This window comes from Enhydra lutris, unplaced genomic scaffold, assembly GCF_002288905.1.
Source record: "Enhydra lutris kenyoni isolate GAN:26980312 unplaced genomic scaffold, ASM228890v2 scaffoldscaffold2, whole genome shotgun sequence".
NCBI classification, from domain to species: domain Eukaryota; kingdom Metazoa; phylum Chordata; class Mammalia; order Carnivora; family Mustelidae; genus Enhydra; species Enhydra lutris.
Window position 1 is genome coordinate 65,444,276 of NW_019154086.1, and position 23,290 is coordinate 65,467,565.

Sequence of the window (23,290 nt, forward strand, 5' to 3'; positions counted from 1 at the left end):
GTGCAATTGCTGGGTCGTAGGGTAGCTCTATTTTCAACTTTTTGAGGAATCTCCATGCTGTTTTGCAGAGTGGCTGCACCAGCTTGCATTCCCACCAAGAGTGTAGGAGGGTTCCCCTTTCTCTGCATCCTTGCCAGCATCTGTCATTTCCTGACTTGTTAATTTTAGCCATTCTGACTGGTGTGAGGTGGTATCTCATTGTGGTTTTGATTTGTATTTCCCTGATGCCAAGTGATGTGGAGCATTTTTTCATGTGTCTGTTGGCCATCTGGATGTCTTCTTTGCAGAAATGTCTGTTCATGTCTTATGCCCATTTCTTGATTAGATTATTTGTTCTTTGGATGTTGAGTTTGCTAAGTTCTTTATAGATTTTGGACAAGAGCCCTTTATCTGATATGTCTTTTGCAAATATCTTCTCCCATTCTGTCAGTTTCTTTTGGTTTTGTTAACTGTTTCCTTTGCTGTGCAAAAGCTTTTGATCTTGATGAAATCCCAATAGTTCATTTTGCCTTTGCTTCTCTTGCCTTTGGTGATGTTCCTAGGAAGAAGTTGCTATGGCTGAGGTCGAAGAGGCTGCTGCCTGTGTTCTCCTCAAGGATTTTGATGGATTCCTTTCTCACATTGAGGTCTTTCATCCATTTTGAGTCTATTTTCATGTGTGGTATAAGGAAATGGTCCAATTTCATTTTTCTGCATGTGGCTGTTCAATTTTCCCAACACGATTTGTTGAAGAGACTGTCTTTTTTCCATTGGACATTTTTTCTGCTTTGTCGAAGATTAGTTGACCCTAGAGTTGAGGGTCTATTTCTGGGCTCTCTATTCTGTTCCATTGGTCTCTGTGTCTGTTTTATGCCAGTACCATACTGTTTTGATGATGACAGCTTTGTAATAGAGCTTGAAGTCTGGAATTGTGATGCCACCAACTTTGGCTTTCTTTTTCAATATTTCTCTGGTTATTCTAGTTCTTTTCTGGTTCCATATAAATTTTAGGATTATTTGTTCCATTTCTTTGAAAAAAATGGATGGGATTTTGATAGGGATTGCAGTAAATGTGTAGATTGCTTTAGGTAGTACAGACATTTTCACAATATTTGTTCTTCCAATCCAGGAACATGGAACACTTTTCCATTTCTTTGTGTCTTCCTCAATTTCTTTCATGAGTACTTTATAGTTTTCTGAGTATAGAGTCTTAGCCTCTTTGGTTAGGTTTATTCCTAGGTATCTTATGGTTTTGGGTGCAATTGTAAATGGGATTGACTCCTTAATTTCTCTTTCTTCTGTCTTGTTGTTGGTGTAAAGAAATGCAACTGATTTCTGTGCACTGATTTTATATCCTGATACTTCACTGAATTCCTGTACAAGTTCTAGCAGTTTTGGAGTAGAGTCTTTGGGTTTTCCACTTGTAGTATCATATATGATGGATATTGTTGGACCATAATAAATGTGTTGTTTTATGGTTCTTTGATATATTTTATGGGGATAGGAAATAGAATAAGAGAAATTATCATTCTTCTTGCATTTGTGTAGCTTACTTTAACTTTTTTTATTTGTTTATTCAGTAATTTATTAGTTCATTTTGGTTGGTTCCTTTTCAGAGTATTTTTTTTAAGTTTTTTTTTTTTTTTTAATTTATTCATTTGAGAGAGAGACAGAGAGAGGAAGAGGGAGAAGTAGGGTCCCCACTGAGCCAGCCAGGAGCTTGATGGGGGGCTCGATCCCAGGACCTGGAGATCATGACCAGAGCCAAAGGCAGATGCCCACCATCTGAGCCACCCAGGCGCACCTTCAGATGTACTTTTATTCTTCATCATGTCTGCATTTTTTTAAGCTAGTGTAATTAGTAATCTAAACCTAAATATATATAAATGTATATATATCAATATATATTTATATATATTATATATAAAATGTACATATATTTAAAATTATTTTTTGAGTGTAGTTTGACATACAGTACTACATTAGTTTCAGATGTACAACATAGTGATTTGACAATTTTAAATGTTATGCTACATTTACTGCAGGCGTAGCCACCATCTGTCACCATATAGTGCTATTGCAGTGTCACTGACCATATTCCTTATGCTGTGACTTTTATACCTGTGATTATTTATTCCATAACTGAAGCCTGACTCTCCCACTCCCCCTTCACCCATTTTGCCCATCCCCTGATGCTCCTCCCCTCTGGCAACCATCAGTTTGTTCTCTGTATTTATAGGTCTGATTCTGCTTTTTGTTTATTAATTTGTTTTTTTAGATTTCACATATGAGTGAAATCTTATGGTATTTGTCTTTCTCAGTCTGACGTATTTCACTTAGCATAATAGCCTCTAGCTCCCTCCACATCATCGCCAATAACAAACTTTCATTCTTTTTTATTTCTAATACTCCTCTGTGTGTGTGTGTGTGTGTGTGTACATCTTCTTTATCCATTCATCTGTTGATGGGCACTTGGACTGCTTTCATATCTTGGCTATTGTAAATAATACTGCAGTAAACATTATGGTGCACATATCTTTTCAAATAAGTGTTTTCACTTTCTTTGGGTAAACACCAAGTGGTAGAATTATTGGGTCGTATGGTATTTCTCTTTTTAATTTTTGAGGAAACTCTGCATTGTTTTTCACAGTGGCTGTAGAAAACCAATTTACATTCTCACCAGCAGCTTATGCAGATTTCTTTTTATTCACATTCTCACCAACACTTGCTATTTTTTGTCTTTTTGATTTAGTCCCTTCTGGCAGGTATAAGGTAGTATTTCATTGTGGTTTTAATTTACATTTCCCTGATGATTAGTGATGTTGAAATTTTTTCGTGTGTTTGTTGGCCATCTGTAGGTCTTAATGTCTATTCAGATCCTTTGCCCATCTTTAATTGGACTTAAGTATGTGTGTTAAATTGTATAAGCTCTCTATGTATTTTGGAAATTAACCCTTATCAGATCTAGCTTTGGCAAATATCTTCTCACATTCATTAGGTTGCCTTTTCATTTTGTGGATGGTTTCTTTTGCTGTGCAAAAGCTTTTTGTTTTGATGTAGTCCCAATAGTATATTTTTGTTTTGGTTTCCCTTGCCTAAGGAGACAGATCTCGAAAAATGTTGCTAAGGCTGATGTCCAAGAGTACTGCCTATGTTTTCTTGAAGTAGGTTTATGGTTTCAGGTCTCATATTTAGGTCCTTAATTTTGAGTTGAATTTTGTGTATGGTGTAAGAAAGTGATCCAGATTCATTCTTTTGCACATAGCTGTCCAATTTTTTTGACACCATTTAATTGAAGAGGCTATCTTTTGCCCATTGTATATTCTTGCCTTCTTTGTTGTAGATTAATTGACTATGTAGGTGTGGGTTTATTCCTGGGCTCTCTATCCTATTCCATTTATCTGTGTGTCTCTTCTGTGGCAGGACTATAATGTTTTGATCACTGTATCTTTGTAGTATAGCTTGAAATCTGAGGTTAAGATACCTCCAACTTTGTTCTTCTTTCTCAAGATTGCTTTGACTATTTGGGATCTTTTGTGGCTCCATACTCATTTTAGGATTATTTTTACTAGTTCTTTGAAAAATAATACTGGTATTTTGATAGGGATTGCATTGAATCTGTAGAGTACTTTGTGTGGTATGGACATTTTAACAACGTTGATTCTCCAGATCCGTGAACATGTTATGTCTTTCCATTTATTTGTCTTTAGTATCTTTCATCAGTATTTTACATTTTTAGAGTATAGATCTTTCACCTGTGAGGTTGTTTGTTCCTAGATTTTTGTGCGTATGTGTTTTGGTATAATTGTAAATGGGTTGTTTTCTTAGTTTCTATTTCTGCTATTTTGATATTAGTGTATAGAAATGCACAAATTTCTGTATATTAATTTTGTATCCTGCAACTTTATTCTTTTCATTTATGAATTCTAATAGTTTTTTGGTACATCTTAACAGTTTTCTGTATATAGTGTGTCATCTGCATATAGTGACAGTTTTACTTCTACCTTACCAGTTTGGTTGCTTTTTATTTCTCTTCTTGTCTGATTGTTGAATAAAAGTGGTGAGAATGGGCATCGTTATTCCTGGTCTTAGAGGAGAAGCTTTTAGCGTTTCCCCATAAGTATGGTGTTAGCTATGGGCCGTCATACATGAACTTTATGATGTTGTTGAGCTATGTTCCCTCTAAGCCCACTTTGTTGAGAGTGTTCATCATGAAGAGTGTTTACCATGAGTGGATGTTGAATTTTGTCCAATGCTTTTTCCACATCTATTAAGATGATCATACGGTTTTTATCCTTTAATTTGTTAGAGGGATGTGTTACCTTGGTTGATTTGTGGATACTGAACCATCCTTGCATAACTGGAATAAATCCCACTTAATTAAGGTGAATGACTCTTTTAATGTAGTGTTAAATTCAGTTAGTATTTTGTTGATGATTTTTGCATCTGTATTCATCAGAAATATTGGCTTGTAGTTTTCTTTTTTTGTGGTGTCTTTGTCTGGTTTCAGAATCAGAGTAATGCTAGCCTCATAGAATGAGTTTGGAAGCTTTCCTTCTATTTTTTTGGGATAGTTTGAGGAGAATAGATACTAACTCTTCTTTATTTTTTAAAAATTATTTATTTTTGAGAAAGAGAGCAAGCAGGGAGAGGAGCAGAAGGAGAAGGATAAGCAGACTCAACACTGAGTGTAGAACCCAATGTGGGGCTTGATCTCATGATCCTGAGATCATGACCTGTGCTAAAACCAAGAGTTGATTGTTTAACTGACCAAGCCACCCAGGAGCCCCTAACTCTTCTTTAAATGTTCGGTAGAATCATCTATGAATTTATCTGGTCATCAACTTTTTTATTGTTTTTTGATTACTGATTTAGTTTCATTACTAGTAATTGGTCTGTTCAGATTTTCTATTTCTTTCTGATTCAGTATCAGAAGATTGTGTCTTTCTGGGAATTCATTTCTTGTAGGTTTTCCAATTTATTGGCATGTAAGTTTTCATAATCCTTCATATTTATTGGGTGTTGTTACTTCTCATCTTTCATTTCTGATTTTATTTGAATCATCTTTCTTTTTTCTTGATGATTCTGGGTAAAGGTTTATTATTTTGTTTATATTTTCAAAGACCCAGCTCTTGGTTTCATTAATCTTTTCTGTTGTTTTTCTTTTTAGTTTTAATTTAATTCATTTCCACCCTGATCTTTATTATTTCTTTCCTTCTAGCTTTGGGCTTTGTTAGATCTTTCTTTTCTAGTTTCTTTAGGTGTAAAGTTAGATTGTTTATTTGAAATTTTTGTTTATTTGAGGTAGGCCTATATTGCTATAAACTAACTTCTTAGAACTGCTTTTGTAGCATCCCAAAGATTTTGGACTGTTTTGTTTTCATTTTCATTTGTCTCCATGTATTTTTTTGATTTCCTCTTTGATTGCTTTGTTGTCCCATTGGTTGTTTAGTCGTATGTTGTTTAGGCTCCACATTTTTGTGTTTTGTTAACTTTTATTTTATAGTCCTCCAAACTGGCATGCATGGTCTAGTTTTGGTGTCTTAATTGACCAAAGTAACCACCTAGTGACTTTTTTTTTTTTTTTTTTTTTTGGTAGGTACCGAGAGTAGCAGCCTTGCTATCCTGGCATAGGCTTATTTCTTTACCCTTAACTGGTATAGGGTGGGCAGAAGAAAGGAAGTTTCCTTTTCTGCTGTAACAGTGACATGATTGGGGAGTTTCTTCTCTCTTATAGAAACAGACTTCCCAGGAGTGACTGGGTGGCTCAGTTGGTTAAGCATCTACCTTCGGCTCTGGTCACAATCCCAGGGTGCTGGGATCAAGCCCTTCCTTTTTCCCTCACCTCCCCACAGTCTATCTCTTTCCCTCAAATAAATAAATAAAATCTTAAAAAAAAGAAGAAGAAGGAAGAAACAGGCTTCTAAATTAGGTTCCTGGAAACACTTGTTCTAAGTTGCAGATTATGATAAAAGGATTATAAGGTCAGTTAAGTTGGGTAAATCCTGTGTCTTAGTCCTCTCTTAAAGATTCACTGTTACATTAGAATAATAAGGGTACTGAGAAGTTTTTCATTAAAGAAATCTGCTTGAAGTTTGATCTGTTGTTTCTCAAATTTGTCTCCACCAATAGCATATGTTGAGTTAGAAAATGTAGATAAGGGTAGATTAAATTAACTTGTTTATCTTTGCTTAAGCTGGTGACTCTGAATAGAAGTAGTTAGAATTCTAGGTTGTTTTTAGGCTATGTTAAAGTGCCATAACTTCTTGAGGCCACATGTAAAAGTGTATATATAAGATATTCTCACCAGTGTAAGAACATAAATCAGTGAATTTCTAAAAAAAATGATGTTGGCTCACTTTAGATGATGAAAAGAGCTCTTACTTGAAATTTGAATTTCAGAGTATTTCAAACATTTTAAAGACTAACTGCATATTAATTTATTCAAATTGGTTTTAATTGTAAAGTCATAAAAATGCCTATTATTTCAGAGTACCGAGACAAATCCATCAGTACCAAAGAAAATGTGTAAAAGGTAGGTACATGCTGTAATAATAGTTTTTTCAGATATTTAAATTTACTCCATATACAGATATGTACACTTTGATTTCTTTTTTTGCTTTTCATAGGCCATGCATTCTCATACTAGATTCCTTGAAGGCTGCTTCTATACAAAACACAGTTCAGAATTTACGAGAGTAAGTAATAACAATTTTACCCTCATTCTGTTACCTAAAATCTCAATAATTTTGAAGTTACTGTAAGAATTACTGAAAAGATTATGCCATGAATTATATTTTACTACGTATTTAGATGAAGTCTACAAATATAATCAATATATATCCCCATGTATGTTAATATTCAAGTATTAATATTTCTCAAATATTAACTTGTATATATTGAAAGAAAATTCAGAATTTGTATTTGTAACTGAACAATAAGTATAATTTTACAAAGGAACATTGCAGATATTAGTGATTATCAAAAGTATCATTTTAGAAAAAATAACTTTTTCATATTTTTATTACTTGTGTGTGTGTGTGTGTGTGTGTGTGTGTGTATAATTTTGTAATTTATTATAGGATCTGGAAATAGCTACCAGCTAAACTTTTAAAATAATTTATCAGTTTACTTCATAATATAAATGAGTTTATATATATGAGTTATGAAGTTGAATTATTGAAAAAAGTCTAGATTTTAGTCTGAAACTCAGATGATTTTAAGTAGTAACACTTAAAGCCTTAAAACACTTGTACTGTTAAATTTAGAAATTTGACTTGAGGCAACACATCTGGCAGCAAATGTTTTTCTTTGTGTTGAATAGTAATAGTAAAGGGATTTCTACTAGAATCACTCTACTTTTTGATGATTCAAGGTATTTAGAGGTAGAATGGGAAGTTAAACGAAAAACTCATCGTGAATTCAGCAAAACAAACATGGTGGACCTATGCCCCAAAGTTCCCAAACAAGATAATAGCAGTGACTGTGGAGTATATTTACTGCAATATGTGGAGAGCTTTTTTAAGGTATGTAAAGATGTAAATAAATTTTTTTATTCACAATTAGTAGGATATAATCACAAATTACTGGGTGAGCAAGAAAATAGTACAGTTAATCAAGAAAGAAAATAATTAAACCACATATAATCCAGATATTGGAGTTAATTAACAGAGAAGAATTTTAAAATGGTTTGAATAATGTGTTAGAGAAAACAGTCAAAGATGAACAAAATGGGTAGAGATGGAATCTACTAAAAAATCAAGTGGATATCTAGAGCTGAAAATGCAGAATAATATATCTGAAATTAAGAACTTACTGGCATTTCTGTGATGAGCATTGGGTGTTGTATATATGTGGTAAATCACTAAATCCTGCACCTGAAACTAATATTACACTGTATGTTAACTAAGGAGAATATAAATAAAAACTTAGAAGAAAAAGTAAAACGAACTTATTAGTTGGGTTTAGTAGCAGACTTGGATGCAGCTGAAGACAGGATTAGAACTTTAAAAAAAAAGGGCAATGGAAAGAATTCCACTATATTTCAAAGAGAAAAAAAAAAAGAACATAAAGAACAGAGTATAAGAGACAAGTGTGATACAGGTCAAAAAGTGTAATTTACATGTAATTAGAGTTCCAGAAGGATTAGGTTGGGAGAGAGAGAAAGGCAGACAAAAATTTGAAGAAAAAATTTCAAAACTAAAAGGCCCATATATTGGGGCACCTGGGTGGTTCAGTTGGTTAAGCGTCTGCCTTCTGCTCAGGTCATGATTTCAGGGTCCTGTGATTGAGTCTTGCGACAGGCTCCTTGCTCAGCAGGATGTCTGCTTCTCCCCCTCACTCTTCCCCTCACTCTCCTTCTGTGCAAGCACTCATTCTCTCTCTCAAATAAACAAATAAAATCTTTAAAAAAAAAAGTAGAAGACCCATATACTCAAGAAGCTCAGAAAACCATAAGCTAGATAAATACAATAATAAGCATGAGTGTTAAACTTTCTAGCTCATCAGTGATACTATAAGTAGCTGTATTAAGGAAGAAATTTTAAAAGCAAGGAATCACTGTTTGCTTTTTAAACTGTCCACTCATTACTTCAGTCATTACCAACATTATTTGTGAAGCCCCTCTCCACTATCTGTAGGCCGGGGAGTTGAGACTGGAAGTTCTAGCCCTCTAATTGCATTGTTGGTTGTCCTGGCAGCCAGCCCCATTTTTTGGTGTGGTGTTATGAAAATTGGTATAGGAGTAGAGTATTTTTGACTAGTACTGAATGCACTTTTAGCACATAAGGATTATAGTATACAGTTAGAACTTTTCATATAGTTGGGGGAGGAATGGTAATACATAGGTTTAGGTGAATTATATATTATATGAATTATATCTCAGTAAAGCCGTTATTTTAAAAAGCTAGCAATTTCTCATTTCTTGTAAAATGAAATAAAAACAAATTTAAATTGTACTGCTAAAGTGATTGCATTCTTTCTTTTCTTTCATTAGGATCCTATTGTTAATTTTGAGCTTCCAATTCATTTGGAGAAATGGTTTCCTCGTCATGTAATAAAGACCAAACGGGAGGATATTCGAGAGCTCATTTTGAAACTTCATTTACAGCAACAGAAGGGCAGCAGTAGCTAGTTAATCTGTACAAACATGACACAGATGTTCTATAAGATTACTGGAAAGCCGCTTATCAGCATTTGTGTTAGTCAGCTCACAGAGAAGAAAATAACTTGTGGTAGTTTTAAAAGTCATTGAACAGTATCTAAAATATATAAGATATATTATTAGATTGTTGAGATCTCATAGATGCAGTGGAAAATGGGGGTGGTATAGATAAACTTACTAGATAGAAATTAAAATTTCATAAATATTTGATATTTTTCTGATTAAATGTTTCTGATTATGCAATAGCATATGTAAATGTGGGAATGTTTTTGTAGATAATAAAACTATGTGATCTGTACTTCCATGTAACTGGGAGTTGAGGGGAGTTAGGTCCTCCCTGGTGCCAGCCCCAGTGCTTGTCAAGTTTGTTGACAAGTCACATTATATTGTAATTCTCTTCTTTGCAGCTCAAGCATGCAGTATGAATACTGTGTATTTTTTTAAAGAAGAATTTAGTATTAAGGCTTCAGAAAATGCCATTTACGGCATCCCTTCTGTATAGTGTAAAAGAAGACACGATGTTAGGAAGATGATAAAAATTGACTCTTTCAAAGCGCAGCTTATTTTTCTCAATTGCTAAATGGAACCGTTACTCTGCTGTAAATTGTTATATGTTCTCTTTTTCTTTTGATGTCATATGTGGGGATCTGAGAATTTAGTTCATTCATTCAGAATGAAATTTGGAACAAAAAAATTTTAACTGTCCAAAACAGATTTGTAAAAATTACATATGTAGCTCAATTAGTTTATTTGAGGTATAGCTTTATCAATATTGACTTCTGTCCTATTCTGATATCTTAGAATGTATGTATGCAGTTTCTGTAAGTGTAGAAGGTAAAATTGGTGTCCTCATAACTTTAATTAAAAATACCCTCAAAATCTTATTTATTAATTGTTAGAACTAAATATATAATTTTATAACTCTGTTTATCCAGTATTCATCTGCAAAAGCCAGATTGTTAGAATTGCTTTTATATTTTTAAATTATAGTTTTTAGAGACCTATGATCCCCATGGAGCTTAAGTTTTTATTTAATGTTCAGGTAACAGTTTTGAATTCATGTGATGATGGTGGTATTACATGGTTAAAGACTTCACAAACTTTTGATGTTATCAGGAAAATTTTGAGGGGACAATGATAATGTATTTTCTCAGAAAAGAAACATGTTTTCTAAGAGTTATTTTGATCTTCTGTTTTAAGCATCTCTTGGATTTATATTGTTAACTATATAAAGCACTGAAGCAAAGGCAATTTAAGATAAAGCTAAAAGTTGGAACATTTTATTTCAAAATCATGTGAATTTGAATTTGTCAGTTAAGCCTCAGTGTTTTTGAGTTTTTGTTAATCTTGTCATCATCTTTATATTGTTAAAGATATTTGTCTTTTGGAGATTTCTTATAAAGATGGTTATAATTACATGTTTTCATTCCCAACTTGTGTGTGTATGGGAGGGGACTTTTTAAAAAGACTATTAATTATTTCATACATCTAATTTTGGGAAAGCAAGTATGTAATACATCTTCTTGTGACTTCTTAACTTTTTGTTTGTATGTTTTTCAAAGGTAACACTGTCCTTTATCATGTTTTGAAGATTGTTTAAAATTCATTTTCCTAAATTCATGTGGAAATGATGCGTTGATTATCAACATTTTATATTAAACACGTTTCCAATTCATTAAATCAAGGCGTAATATTCTTTTCTTAAGAAACATGAGCCATTCTTAGAAATAAATTTTCAAATTTATGATTTCCAGTTCATATCATATAACTGATGCTTAGATTAATTTTTCTTTCTTCTTTAACAGGCATATAGTTAATTTTTTGATTCAGGAAACATTTTTAGAGCATCTATTAGTAGGCAATTTGCTAGGTACAAAAAAATGAACTGCAGCTTTTGTTATTGAGTCATTTATAGTCTAGTGGGAGAAATGGACATATGAATAGTTTTAATATTCCTGGCAAAAACTGTAATAGACTTTCTTGGGAGCTCAGGAGAGAGTTCATCCTAGTTGTGTGTGTGTGTGTGTGTGTGTGTGTGTGTGTGTTAGTGAGAAGTGGTAGAAAGATAGTAAGAGGGTTGTCACTGGACAGGGAAAGTCTTTCCAGAGAAGACAATACTATTTTTAATTTACAACTCTTGGGATTAAAAAAAGGAGTAGCTTTTTTTTTGTTTGTTTGACTCCTATCTAAGTAAGACTTAGAAAAAGTTTAATGCCTCTTATAATCAGCTTGTTTTCTTTTTATGTTATGGGGGAAAAAAAAGGCTCATAGAGAGCCCTTTCTAATCTGGCTCCAATCTATGTGCTGTCCTCATCTTTCCAGTGTCACCTACTTTTTAATCATATAAAATTATTCACTTCTGCTGTAATTGCTTTTGGCTTAACACCAAGCTTAAGCCTTTTCTTCATAGCAAATTATCTTGGGTTTTATTTCTTATCACTAGTGTTTCTTTAGAAATGTACTGGGCTAAAATAAATGTAAAATGTCATTTGTATTCAATATTTTTTTTAATTGTGAAAATGACCTCTAATTGTTGAACTATGCCTGGTCTGGGAGAACTGTGAGTAGACATTAAAAGACAGGCTTTTGTGGGTATCAGGCTTTCTTATGCTGGTATGGTCTACACTTACCCAGCTGGTCTCTTCTCTTACAACTGAGTGCATCCCTTTTGGGGGCTGAAGAAATTGGGGTCAGGACTACTTTAGGATTCTCAAGAGAAATGTGCTTTAGATCTTTACCAAACAGTCCCCGCCCCCCCCGAAAACTTCACTAGAGGTACATGACATAAGATGTAAACCCTAGCTTTCCCAGGGACTTTGATGAATTTAATTGCTTTCTACTAGGTTTATTTGATAAAAACAACTGTCCTAATACAAAGAATTTTATCTGGTCCTATTGTGGTAAAAGATATCCTTTCTTGGCTAGGAGTTCCTCATGTACATAAACACACTGGGTCTCATGTTTAGTAGCTAACACAGTTATCATGTGGCTATCATTTTTATTGTATGCTTAGTATGTATCAGGCACTATTCTAAGCATTTTCTGTGTATTTACTAACTTAATCCTCACGATAGCCCATCATGGGTTAGGTTTATTAGTCCTATCCCATTTTATAAATACAGAAGAAGACATTAAGTGGTTATAACCAAAGATTTTCAAATTTCTTTTTTTTTAAATAGATTTAATTTACTTGTCAGAGCACAAGCAAAGGGAGCAGCAGGGAGAGGGAGAAGCTGGCTATCTTCTGAGCAAGGAGCATGATGTGGGACTCCATCCCAGGACCCTGGGATCATGACCTGGGCTGAAGGCAGACACAACCGACTCAGCCACCCAGGCATCCCAGATTTTCAAATTTTTTATCAAGGAGAGAAATTTACATGATAGTAACTATGCCGAAAAGAAATAGCTCCAGGAAAACTAGCTAGAGTTAGTTTTGTACCTAGCTCTGTATTTCTGAAGTAGATAGGTATAGTCAGTTTGGGGTTGTGAATCTTTTGCTTACATATCATAAATCCTAGGGGCACCTGAGTGTCGCAGTTGGTTGAACTTCTGACTCTTAGTTTTGGCTCAGGTTGTGAGCTCAGGGTGGTGAGATCAGGCCCCAAGTTGGGCTCTGCATTCAGCATGGAGTTCTGCTCGAGACTGTCTCTCCCTCTGCCTCCACCCCACCCACACACTCTCTCTCTCTCAAAATAAATAAATAAATGAATCTTAAAACAAAACAAATCATAGACCCTAGAAGAACCCAGAGAACTTGTGAATCAGTCATGTTCAACCACTAGATTCATAAAAATTGTAAAACTCCATGAATCATACGTGAAAGAGTATTTTTAAGTGGACTCCTTGTTAAAGGCAAAGAAAGAGCCGTAAAGAGCTTAGCTGGGTAGATTAGAATAAAGAAATTGTCTCTCCCCATCTGTTCTAATTAGCTTATCTCTTCCACTTTCATAGCTGTGCTGGTTATTTCAGGAAAGAAGTGACAGGTATTTTGAAAGGACACCATTTTTATTTAGCTAATTTATAATGGTTTTGGAATGTTTGTCAGTTCTCAAATATAAACTCTTAAATGTTAGACCTTTCCTATAATAATTTGTTACTGGAAGTTCCAACTCTTTTCGGGTGTTCAAGTTAAGGATTTTGGTTTCTTCTCATTCCTTTGATTTTGGCCCAAATGATTATGTTTCCTCATTTGGGGAAGATTTCTCTGGGTATTTTGATATTTGTCGTGATAGAAGGAAACCTTACATCATTAACAGGTATTTAAAAATCTATGTATTTTTTCCTTATATTTGTATTATAATCTCTTTAAAAATAACATTATTTGATACAACTGTGTAAGAAATTGAATCAAATGCTATTATTTTAGTCTTTGTTATTGCTTCATTTAAACTTTTAAAATCTCTCCAATAATTTTGTTTTTTTTCTTTAGTAATTTCTACTTCGGACTTACTTCCTCTTATTTCTTGTGTCTCAATTGGATATATAGTTATTTCAATAACCAAGAATCTTGAAATAAAGGAGTAGGAGTTAGATGGAGAAAAAATTGACAGCTCACTCCTCCACTCTTGAGGCATGCATGTCTGTAGTCTGATCATGACTTTAAAATTGAAATATGGCACAAAAGTCAGTTTTTATTTGTTACCTTTCATACTGTATCTTTGTTCATTATCAGAAGACTTGTCTATGCTTTCATTCTGTAGCACAAACCTACATGTCTTTAGAAGATATCCAAGAACCCAAGAGTGCGGTTTCTTTTTTCCTGACTGACTCAGAATCCACAGACACTTCTTCTACTGAAAGGAAACTACCTCTGGACCACAGAGAAACTGAGAAACAGTGGTTGCTGAGAAGAAGGCGATCTATTCTGTTTCCTAATGATGTGAAAACCTGTCTGGGTGAAAGTGTGACAGAGGCTGTGGCAAACCATGTGAAATATTTTAAAGTACGAGGTAAGTGAGCATCTAAACCTTGGGGCTTCATGATGCAATTCAAACATAGTTCTAACATGTGTGTTGTATCTTGTGAAAATTCAAAGTCTGTGATAATTTAGACAGATACTGAGCCAAATATTATCTTTGTATTAGCTATGGGAAAGGGACTTGCTGAAAGTATAGTATTTATACAGATTCAGAGGAAAGTTTAAGAGTGGAAATGGCTAAAGCCTTTTAAGCATGTCAAAAATACCAGTTTATGTTATTGGAAAATTTATTTTTCCTTCATCATTCAGTAATTTGTTTAAATATACCTGCAAGATGTATTGTCCATGTCATACTTACCTATTTGGGTAATTAGTTACTTTATATACATGAAAATATAATAAATTTCTATATTTTATAGTCCAGACATTCTGCAGATTCATGATGATAAGTCTCTGGTTGGTATACTTAAACTTATCATGTCTAAAATGATGGCACTTCTCACAATGGACCTGAAAGCAATTAACTAGGATTTTATTTATTTATTTATTTATAATTAAGATTTTATTTATTTTTTTTTTTAGAGATAGAGACAGCAAGCATGCAGAGGTGGGGGTGAGGGGTTGAGGGGAGGACTGGCAGAGGGAGAGGGAGGGATAGTCTCAAATAGACTCCACACTGAGCCGGAGCCTGACGCAAGCAAGGCTCGATCCCATGACCCTGAGATCACAACCTGAGCCAAAACAAAGAGTCCGTGGGATGCTTGACTGACTGTGCCCAGGATTTTATTTTTAACTAAACAGTATTATCCTTGATCAAATCCTTTTTTATTATGTGTATAAGTTCTGTATTTACTAACCAAAATAGCTTAATTGACCATAGTATGTCTCTGAGTTTCGAAGGAATCTCACACTTCACTTTTTGCTGCTCAGGAGACAATAAAAAGCCATAAGATGGGTGTGATGCTAGCAAACTAAAGTAGAGGTAGATGATTAGACGGCAGGGAAATCGGACTTGCTTATTTATGTATTTATTCAACAAATGTTTATTGGACACGTATTTTCCATGCCCTGGGCTATATGGATCTTCAGTCTAAGCTGCTGCTTTATCTTCTTTTTTTTTTTTTTTAAAGATTTTATTTATTTATTTATTTGACAGAGAGAGCGGAAGCAGGCAGAGAGGCAGGCAGAGGCAGAGAGAGAAGCAGGCTCCCCACTGAGCAAGGAGCCCGATGCGGGGCTTGATCCCAGGACCCTGAGATCATGACCCGAGCCGAAGGCAGCGGCTTAACCCACTGAGCCACCCAGGCGCCCCCTTTATCTTCTTTTTTACTTTCCTCTCTCTTGTCCTTTCACTTCTCCTAGCTCACCAAACCTTAAGTCTTTTTATTTTTATATATTTTTTCAAAGAAAGTATTTTTTAGTTTTTATTTAAATTCCAGTTAGTCAAATACAGTGCAATATTAGTTTCAAGTACACAACTTGAGTGATTCAACATTTATATACAGCACCTGGTGCTCATCAGAACACATGCAGTCCTTAATCGCCAACACATATTTAACTCATCCCCCCCCTTCCCCTCCAGCAGCCCTCAGTTTGTTCTCTCAAGAGTCTGTTTCTTGGTTGGCCTCTTTCTATTTTAACCTTTGCTCATTTGTTTTGTTCCTTAAATTCCACATATGAGTGAAACCATGCAGTATTTATCTTTGTCTGACTGACTTATTTCACTTAGCATAATACTGTCTAAGCAATTGTTTTTAAAATAAAAAAATTAATACCAGATATTACATATATTTATATATTTAATTTTTTTTATTAAAGTGTCACTCTATTAGCACCTTTTTTAAAGCAGGTATTTATATCTCTTAATTTTATTTTGGGACTATCAAACATAACTAAGTAGTAAGCTTTCCTTTTACCTTTTTTTTAAAATATTTTATTTATTTATTTATTTGTCAGAGAGAGAGAGAGAGAGAGACAGTGCACAAGCAGGCAGAGGCAGAGAGAGAAGCAGGCTCCCCACCGAGGAGCCCGATGTGGGACTCGATCCCAGGACCCCGGGATCATGACCCGAGCCGAAGGCAGTGGCTTAACTAACTGAGCCACCCAGGCGTCCCTCCTTTTACCTTTTTTTTTTTTTTAAAGATTTATTTATTTATTTATTCATTCATTTAACAGACAGAGATCACAAGTAGGCAGAGAGGCAGGCAGAGAGAGAGGAGGAAGCAGGCTCCCTGCAGAGCAGAGAGCCCGATGCGGGGCTCGATTCCAGGACCCCGAGATCATAACCTGAGCTGAAGGCAGAGGCTTCAACCGCTGAGCCACCCAGGCACCCCTCCTTTTACCTTTTTAATGGAAATCTATTGACTGTGCCTTTGTGTATGGGGTATGTGCCAGAAGTGGCAAATTCCAAAGAGGGTGGGAATAGAATAAAGGACTGAAGATGAGTGAGAATGACAGTTTATAACTTAACAAAACATGATTTCTACTTCCTAGATTTTTACTTTTGAAATAAATAGATCAGAATATCTATATAGCTGTTGGTTAAATAGTGAAGAGGAAATAACCACTTAAGAAATGTGGTTATGGGGATGCCTGGGTGGCTCAGTTGGTTAAGTGTTTGCCTTCAGCTCAGGCCATGACCCTGGGATCCTGGGATCAAGTCCCACATCAGGCTCCTTGTTCGGCTTCTCCCTGTGCCTGCCACTCCACCTGCTAGTGCGCTTTGTCTCTGGTAGATAGATAGATAAATAAATATATAAATAACATCTTGATATAATCACTTAAAAAAAAAGAAATGTGGTTATATCAAGTCAAGAAACAACAAATGTTGGCAAGGATGTGGAGAAGGGGAACCCTCTTACACTGCTGGTGGGAATGCAAGCTGGTACAACCTTTCTGGAAGAGTATGGAGGTTCCTCAAAAAGTTAAAAATAGAGATAACCTAGGACCCTAGGAATTTGCACTGCTAGATATAGGGTACAAACATAGTGATCCAAAGGGACACCTGCACCCCAGTGTTTATAGCAGCAATGTCCACAATAGCCAAACTATGGAAAGAGCCCAGATGTCCATGGACAGATGAATGGATAAAGAAGATGTGATACACACACACACACACACACACACACGCACACACACACACTGGAATCTTGCTCAGCCATCAAAAAATGAAATCTTACTATTTACAATAATGTAGATCTAGCTAGAGAGTCTTAAGGGAGTGAAATAAGTTAGAGAAAGATAGTTACATGATTTCACTCATATGTGGAATTTAAGAAACAAAACAGAGGACCATAGGGGAAGGACAGGAGAAATAAGAGATGAAATCAGAGAGGAGACAAACTGTAAGAGACTCTTAACTATAGGAAACAAAGTGAGGGTTGCTGGAAGGGAGGTGGGTGGGGGGATGGTGTAACTGGGTGATGGGCATTAAGGAAGGTACTTGATGTAATGAGCGCTGGTTGTTATATGAAACTGATGAATCACTGAACTCTACCCTGAAACTATTAATAGAGTATATGTTAATTAATTGAATTTAAATAAAATAAAATGAAAAATAGGAACAGATCAGCAAAAAAAAAAAAAAAAAAAAGAATTGTGGTTATATCTTTTAATTTCTTATGTTTATAAATTTAAGAGATACTATTGAAAAAGAAGCCAACAAAATGAAAAGCGTTCCTAAATAATTGATTTTCAAATACAGATCCTATGAATGGAATCATTGGAAAGGGACCTCACAGAGCTAAAAGCGTTGGCACAAGCAGATCAAGATGGTATCAATGTTGGTACAGTTATTACTGTCATTTGTAAAGAGTAAATGTGTTTTTGAAAATTAGGAAAAATGAATATTTCAGCATAGGTTGTAAAGAGATTTTATAGATATAATTGAGATTATGCGCTTGGAACAAAATGTTTGGAACTTAGAGGGAGAGATCATTCAATGTCCAACTAAGCTAATTCAATTTAATGGTTTGTGCAATTTTTCCTTCATAGAGTATCTGGCTTCAGTTGCTAGTTGGTGTAATAAACTTGAAAAATATCTTCATTTAAGCAAGAAGCAACTGCATTTAACCTAATGATTTGTAAAATTAAACAGATATTGAGGGTACTTGGAATTGAATGCAGTTAGTAGTATCCTCCCATTTAAAAAATTCCACTTGTAGTTGCACTTTTAAAATACAGCTTTATTAATGTATACATTGAAGGATTATGAGCTGTGTATTTAAATTATATTACTTGATTAGTTTTGAAAAATGTTTTTACCCTTGAAATCATCATGCAGTTAAGAAAATGAATTTATCAGTTACCTCCAAATATTTTCTCATTTGCCTTTGTAATCTCTCCCTCCCTTAGCACTTCCCTTTATCCTGGTACTGAGGCAATCACTAATCTGGTTTTTATCACTATGAATTGTTAGCATTTTCCGCACTTTTATATATGAATGTAATCAATATGTACACTTTTTTATCTGGCTCAGTGTAATTATTTTGAGACTCATCTATGATTCTTTTTGTCTATCAGTAGTTTGTTACCTTTTATTGTTGAGTAGTCTTCTATTTTAGGGATATATCACATTTTGGGATAGTTCAGTTGTTTTCAGCTAATGGTGATTATAAAGAAATCTGTTATGAACATTTCTGTTTAAGTTTTTGTGTGAACATATGTTTTCTTTCTATTGGTTAATAGGAGTGGAATGGCTGGGCCTTATATGTTTAACTTTTGTGACATTTCTAAAATGTTTTCCAAGGTGGCTGTACCACATAATATGTAATAGATTTCCAGTTTTTCCACATTCTTGCAATACTCAGTATAGTCAGTCTTTACCCATTCTAGTGAATATGAAGTGATACCTTACTGTGGCTTTAATATACATTTTCTTAATGGCTAATGATGTTGAGCACCTTTTTCATGTACTCATTCACCATTTGTGTATCCTTTTTGGTGACAACCCAAATGATTGGGTCATTTGTCTTATAGAATTGTAAGAGTTCTTAATGTATTCTAAATACAAGTTCTTTGTCAGATATATGTTTTGCATATAGTTTCACCCAATGTGTGGTTTTTTTTTCTTAATAATGTCTCTTGACAAAGAAAAATTTTAAATTTTGATGAAGTCCAACTTATCTTTTTTTTTTTGGATTATCCTTGCCTTCAGTGTTATATCTAAGTTTGCTTAACCCAAAGTGACAAGTATTTTCTCCTATCTTTCCCTATAGAAATTTTATAATTTTTAGGTTTTGTATTTAGGTCTATGATCTACTTTGAGGTAATTTTTATATATGGTGTATATGGATCAAAGTTAAATTTTTGCATATGCTAAGCCAGTTGTTCCAGCAGCACTTATTTAAAAAGATTATCCTTGGGGCACCTGCGTGGCTCAGGTTAGCATCTGACTCTTGATTTAAGCTCAGGTCATGATTTCAGGTTCATGGAATTGAGCCCCACTCTGGCTCCATGCTGGGCATGGAGTCTGCTTGAGAGTCCCTAGCTCCCTCTCCCTCTGCCCCTCCCCCTGTTCATGTACTCTCTCTAAATAAATAAATAAAATATTTAAAAAAAAAATTACCCAATGTTGGGATGAGCCCTGGGTGTTTTAGGCAACTAATGAATCATTGAACACTACAACAAAAACTTAGGATGTACTATATGTTGGCTAACTGAACATAATGAAAAATAAAAAAGAAAATGCAAAAAATATATAAATAAATACAAACATGAGGCAATAAAAAATTTATCCTTTCTTGCCTTTGCACATTTGTTGGAAATCAATCTTCTGTATATGGTGGGTCTACTTCTGTAGTCTTCATTCTCTTCCATTGATCTCTTTGTCTATTTTTATGCCAATACCATACTGTCTTGATTATAATAAGTCTTTAACAGGGAAAGTTCTTCAACTTTGTTCTTTTTTTTTCAGATTTGCTTGGTTATGTGAGTTCCTTTGTTTTTCATATAAATATTAGAATCAGCTTGCCAACTTATACAAAAAGGGCTGCTGGAATTTTGATTGGAATTGAGTTGAATCTGTTAGTCAATTTGGAAAGAATTGTCATCTTAACAATAATGAGTCTTCTGATCTATGAACGTGGTATATACCTCCATTTATTTAGGTCTTCTTCCATTTCTCTTGGCAGCTTTTTGTAATTTTCAGTGTATTGGTCTTACACATCCTTTTTATCAGATTTAGTTTACTTTTTTCATGCCATTGTTAATGTTATTTTAATTTCTGATTATTCCTTGCTAGTATATAGGCATACAACTGCTTTTTGTATATTGACCTTTTATTCTGTAACTTGCTAAATTCACTTATTAGCTCTAGTAGCTTTTTGTGTATTCCTTAAGGTTTTCTGCATAGATTATTATTTTATTTGCAAATAAAGATAATTTTACTTCTTATCTTCCAATTTATATGCCTTTTATTTCTTGCCTTATTGCACCAAAATGTTCCATATGCTTTGGGCACCATGATTTTGAGAGGAAAATACCTTAAAGAAAGACTTTGTTCCATACTGGATTTCTATGTACTGGGTAATATGCACAGCCTGAGTCCTAGTAACAGGATTAAAGACAGATTAAATACAAGCATTTCTTTCTTCAGAGTACTGCTATTACATTTTGCTTTCTTCCAGCAGTTTGCAGGGCAGGTTTTCTTTGCCACAAGAGAGGCATTTGTAGATCACCTGTTTTCTCAAAAATCTTCAACAGTCACTAAAGATGATATGAAAATTGTTTAACAAGGTTGGGATTTCAGAACAGGTCTACTTCTAGGCCATAGCAAAGTGTGTGGCAATTGTCTCTGGTAAAGTTTTGCCCTTCTTAGTACCTCTTTTCCTGGGATGTGCTGATTTTACTCTTCACTCTACTGGCTGCAGTGTCCTATGTGGGTTTTCTCTCTCTAAGCTACATGAGGGGTCCAGGCTACCCCCCAACCCTGTCCTCACCCAGTTCTCCTCCTCTATTTAAATGTACATATTCTGAATTCCATATTTCATGTTTGTTAATTGGACATTCTTGTCAGATAGCTCACAAATGGAAAGCCATTGGATAAATTAAGGATATATTACCTTTCTGGAAAGAATTACTTTTACAATTTTATTGAGACATAATTCACATACCATACAATTCATCCATTTAATGTAAAGAATTCAATGGTTTTCTAATATGTTCACAGAAATATGCAACCATTATCACACTGAGTTTAAGAACCTTTCATCACCTCAAAAAGAAACCTCATACCCTTTAGTCATCACTCTCTTACCCTTTATTTCCTCTGTCCCTCTCCTGAGGCCTAAGCAACCACAAATCTGCTTTTTATTTCTATAGAGTTATCTATTAAGGATATTTCAGATAAATGAGATAATATAATATGTGGTTTTTTGTGACTGACTTCTTTCACTTTGCATAATGTTTTCAACATTCATTCATGTTGTAGCATACATTACTGGTTTATTTTTTATGGCCAAATAATAGTATTTCCTTATATGGCTATACCATATTTCATTTATCCATTCGTCAGTTGTTGGGCATTTGGGATGTTTTCAGTTATTTAAGTGTATACTTAAGAGTGAATTTCTGGGTTATATGGTAACTTTATGTTTAACTGTATGAGGAACTGCCAGGTAGTACTTTCTAAAGTAGCTGTATCATCTCAATTTCCTAACGGTGGTGTGTGAGTTTCTTATTTCTCTATCTTTGCTAGCACTATGATTTTCCTTTAAAAAAAAAAAATCACCACCATCCTAGTATGTGTGAAATAGTATTCCCTGGTTTTGATTTGCATTTCTTTAATGATTAGTAACATTAAACATCTTTTTATTTGCTTTTTGTCATTTGAATATCTTCTTTTGAAAAATATCTTTGAATCCTTCCCTTTTTTCAGTTTTTAAAAAATTATTGAGTTGTAACCATTCTTTATATATTCTAGATACAGGTTTCTTATCAGATAAATTATTTGAAAGTATTTTTTCTTATTCTGTGGTTTGTCTTTTCACTTTCTTGATGGTGTCTTCTATGCACTAAAGTTTTTGATTTTTGATAAAGTCCAGTTTATCTATTTGTTCTTTTTCAAAATTATTTTAGTTATTCTAGGTTTATTGTAATTCTATATGAATTTTAGAATTAGCTTGTCAATTTCTATAAAGAAGTCAACCTGTGTTCAGATAGGATTGCTTTAGATCTGTAGATCAGTTTAGTGATAGTACCATCTTAATGCTAGTGATTCATGTGTGGATGTTTTAATTTGCATTTTTCTGAAGGTGAATGATAGCGCTTTTTCACATATACTTCCTTTGTAAAGTGTTTGTTCCAGTCTTTTACATGTTTTGAAAATTAGATTGTTTGCCTTTTTATTAGAGTTGTAGAAATTCTTTAAATATCCTAAATACTGGTTCTGTGGGAGATATATGTATTTTGAATATTTTCTGCCAGAGGTATGGCTTGCCTATCCATTTCTTTTTTTAAAAGATTTTGTTTATTTATTTGATGGAGAGAGACACAGCGAGAGAGGGGACACAAGCAGAGGGAGAGGGAGAAGCTGGCTTCCTGCTGAGCAGGGCTCAATCCCAGGACTCTGGGATCATGACTTGAGCTGAAGGCAGATGCTTAATGACTGAGCCACCCATGCACCCCTGCCTATCTATTTTTTATTAATAATATCTTTGATGAGTAGTTGTTTTGATAAATTCTAATTTCTTTTTTTTTTTCCTTTTGTAGTTGTTGCTTTCTATGTCCTATGAAATCTTTGCCTGTCCTCAAGTTATACATATTCTTCTGTGTTTTCTTTTAGGAACTTTGTAATATTAGCTTTCATATTTCAAATTATTTTTTGTGTATATTGTAAATAAATTATTGAGATTTATTTTTCTTTCTTTATAGATACACACTCAGTCTTATAATATTTTTTATAATTTCTTTGAATCACATTTTTCATAACTAGACCTTATAGACATTCATTTTTTGTGACAACAAAAAATTTATTTATTTTGCCAATTGAGACATTCACCTTTGCATTGTCTTCTGGTGGGCACTAAATTTTCATGTGAAATTTTTAAGAAGCGGGGAAGAATTCTGAATCTACAGGTGGTCAGCTCTGCCTCAGTCAACTTTGGCTGGATTCTTCTGAATTCTGTAATATCAGAAGTTCTGAAGAGCAGTTATAAGGATGCAGTTTGCAGTTAGTTCACTGAAAGAGAAAACTAAGTTTGCAACCAAAGTTTCATTTTAGCCCTAAAAAA

At 34.2% G+C, this 23,290-nt stretch overlaps 2 protein-coding genes across 6 annotated transcripts in view; both read left to right on the plus strand.

Moving 5' to 3' along the window:
* The window catches only part of LOC111151324 (SUMO1/sentrin specific peptidase 7), a 159,523-nt gene extending 148,701 nt beyond the window's left edge, over positions 1-10,822 (plus strand). For 4 of the 5 annotated variants that reach the window (XM_022509240.1, XM_022509258.1, XM_022509267.1 and 1 more), the window contains 4 exons: positions 6,471-6,514; positions 6,609-6,677; positions 7,355-7,505; positions 8,975-10,822. In XM_022509240.1, the coding sequence (XP_022364948.1) occupies positions 6,471-6,514; positions 6,609-6,677; positions 7,355-7,505; positions 8,975-9,112 (402 nt within the window). In that variant the 3' untranslated portion in view covers positions 9,113-10,822. The remainder of the gene's footprint in view (positions 1-6,470; positions 6,515-6,608; positions 6,678-7,354; positions 7,506-8,974) is intronic. The other variant, XM_022509250.1, reaches the window with a different exon arrangement.
* A 2,491-nt stretch (positions 10,823-13,313) lies between these two features.
* Positions 13,314-23,290, plus strand: part of LOC111152087 (interphotoreceptor matrix proteoglycan 2) — an 80,237-nt gene continuing 70,260 nt past the window's right edge. The window contains exons 1-2 of the mRNA XM_022510397.1: positions 13,314-13,398; positions 13,843-14,091. Coding sequence (XP_022366105.1) covers positions 13,314-13,398; positions 13,843-14,091 — 334 coding nt within the window. The remainder of the gene's footprint in view (positions 13,399-13,842; positions 14,092-23,290) is intronic.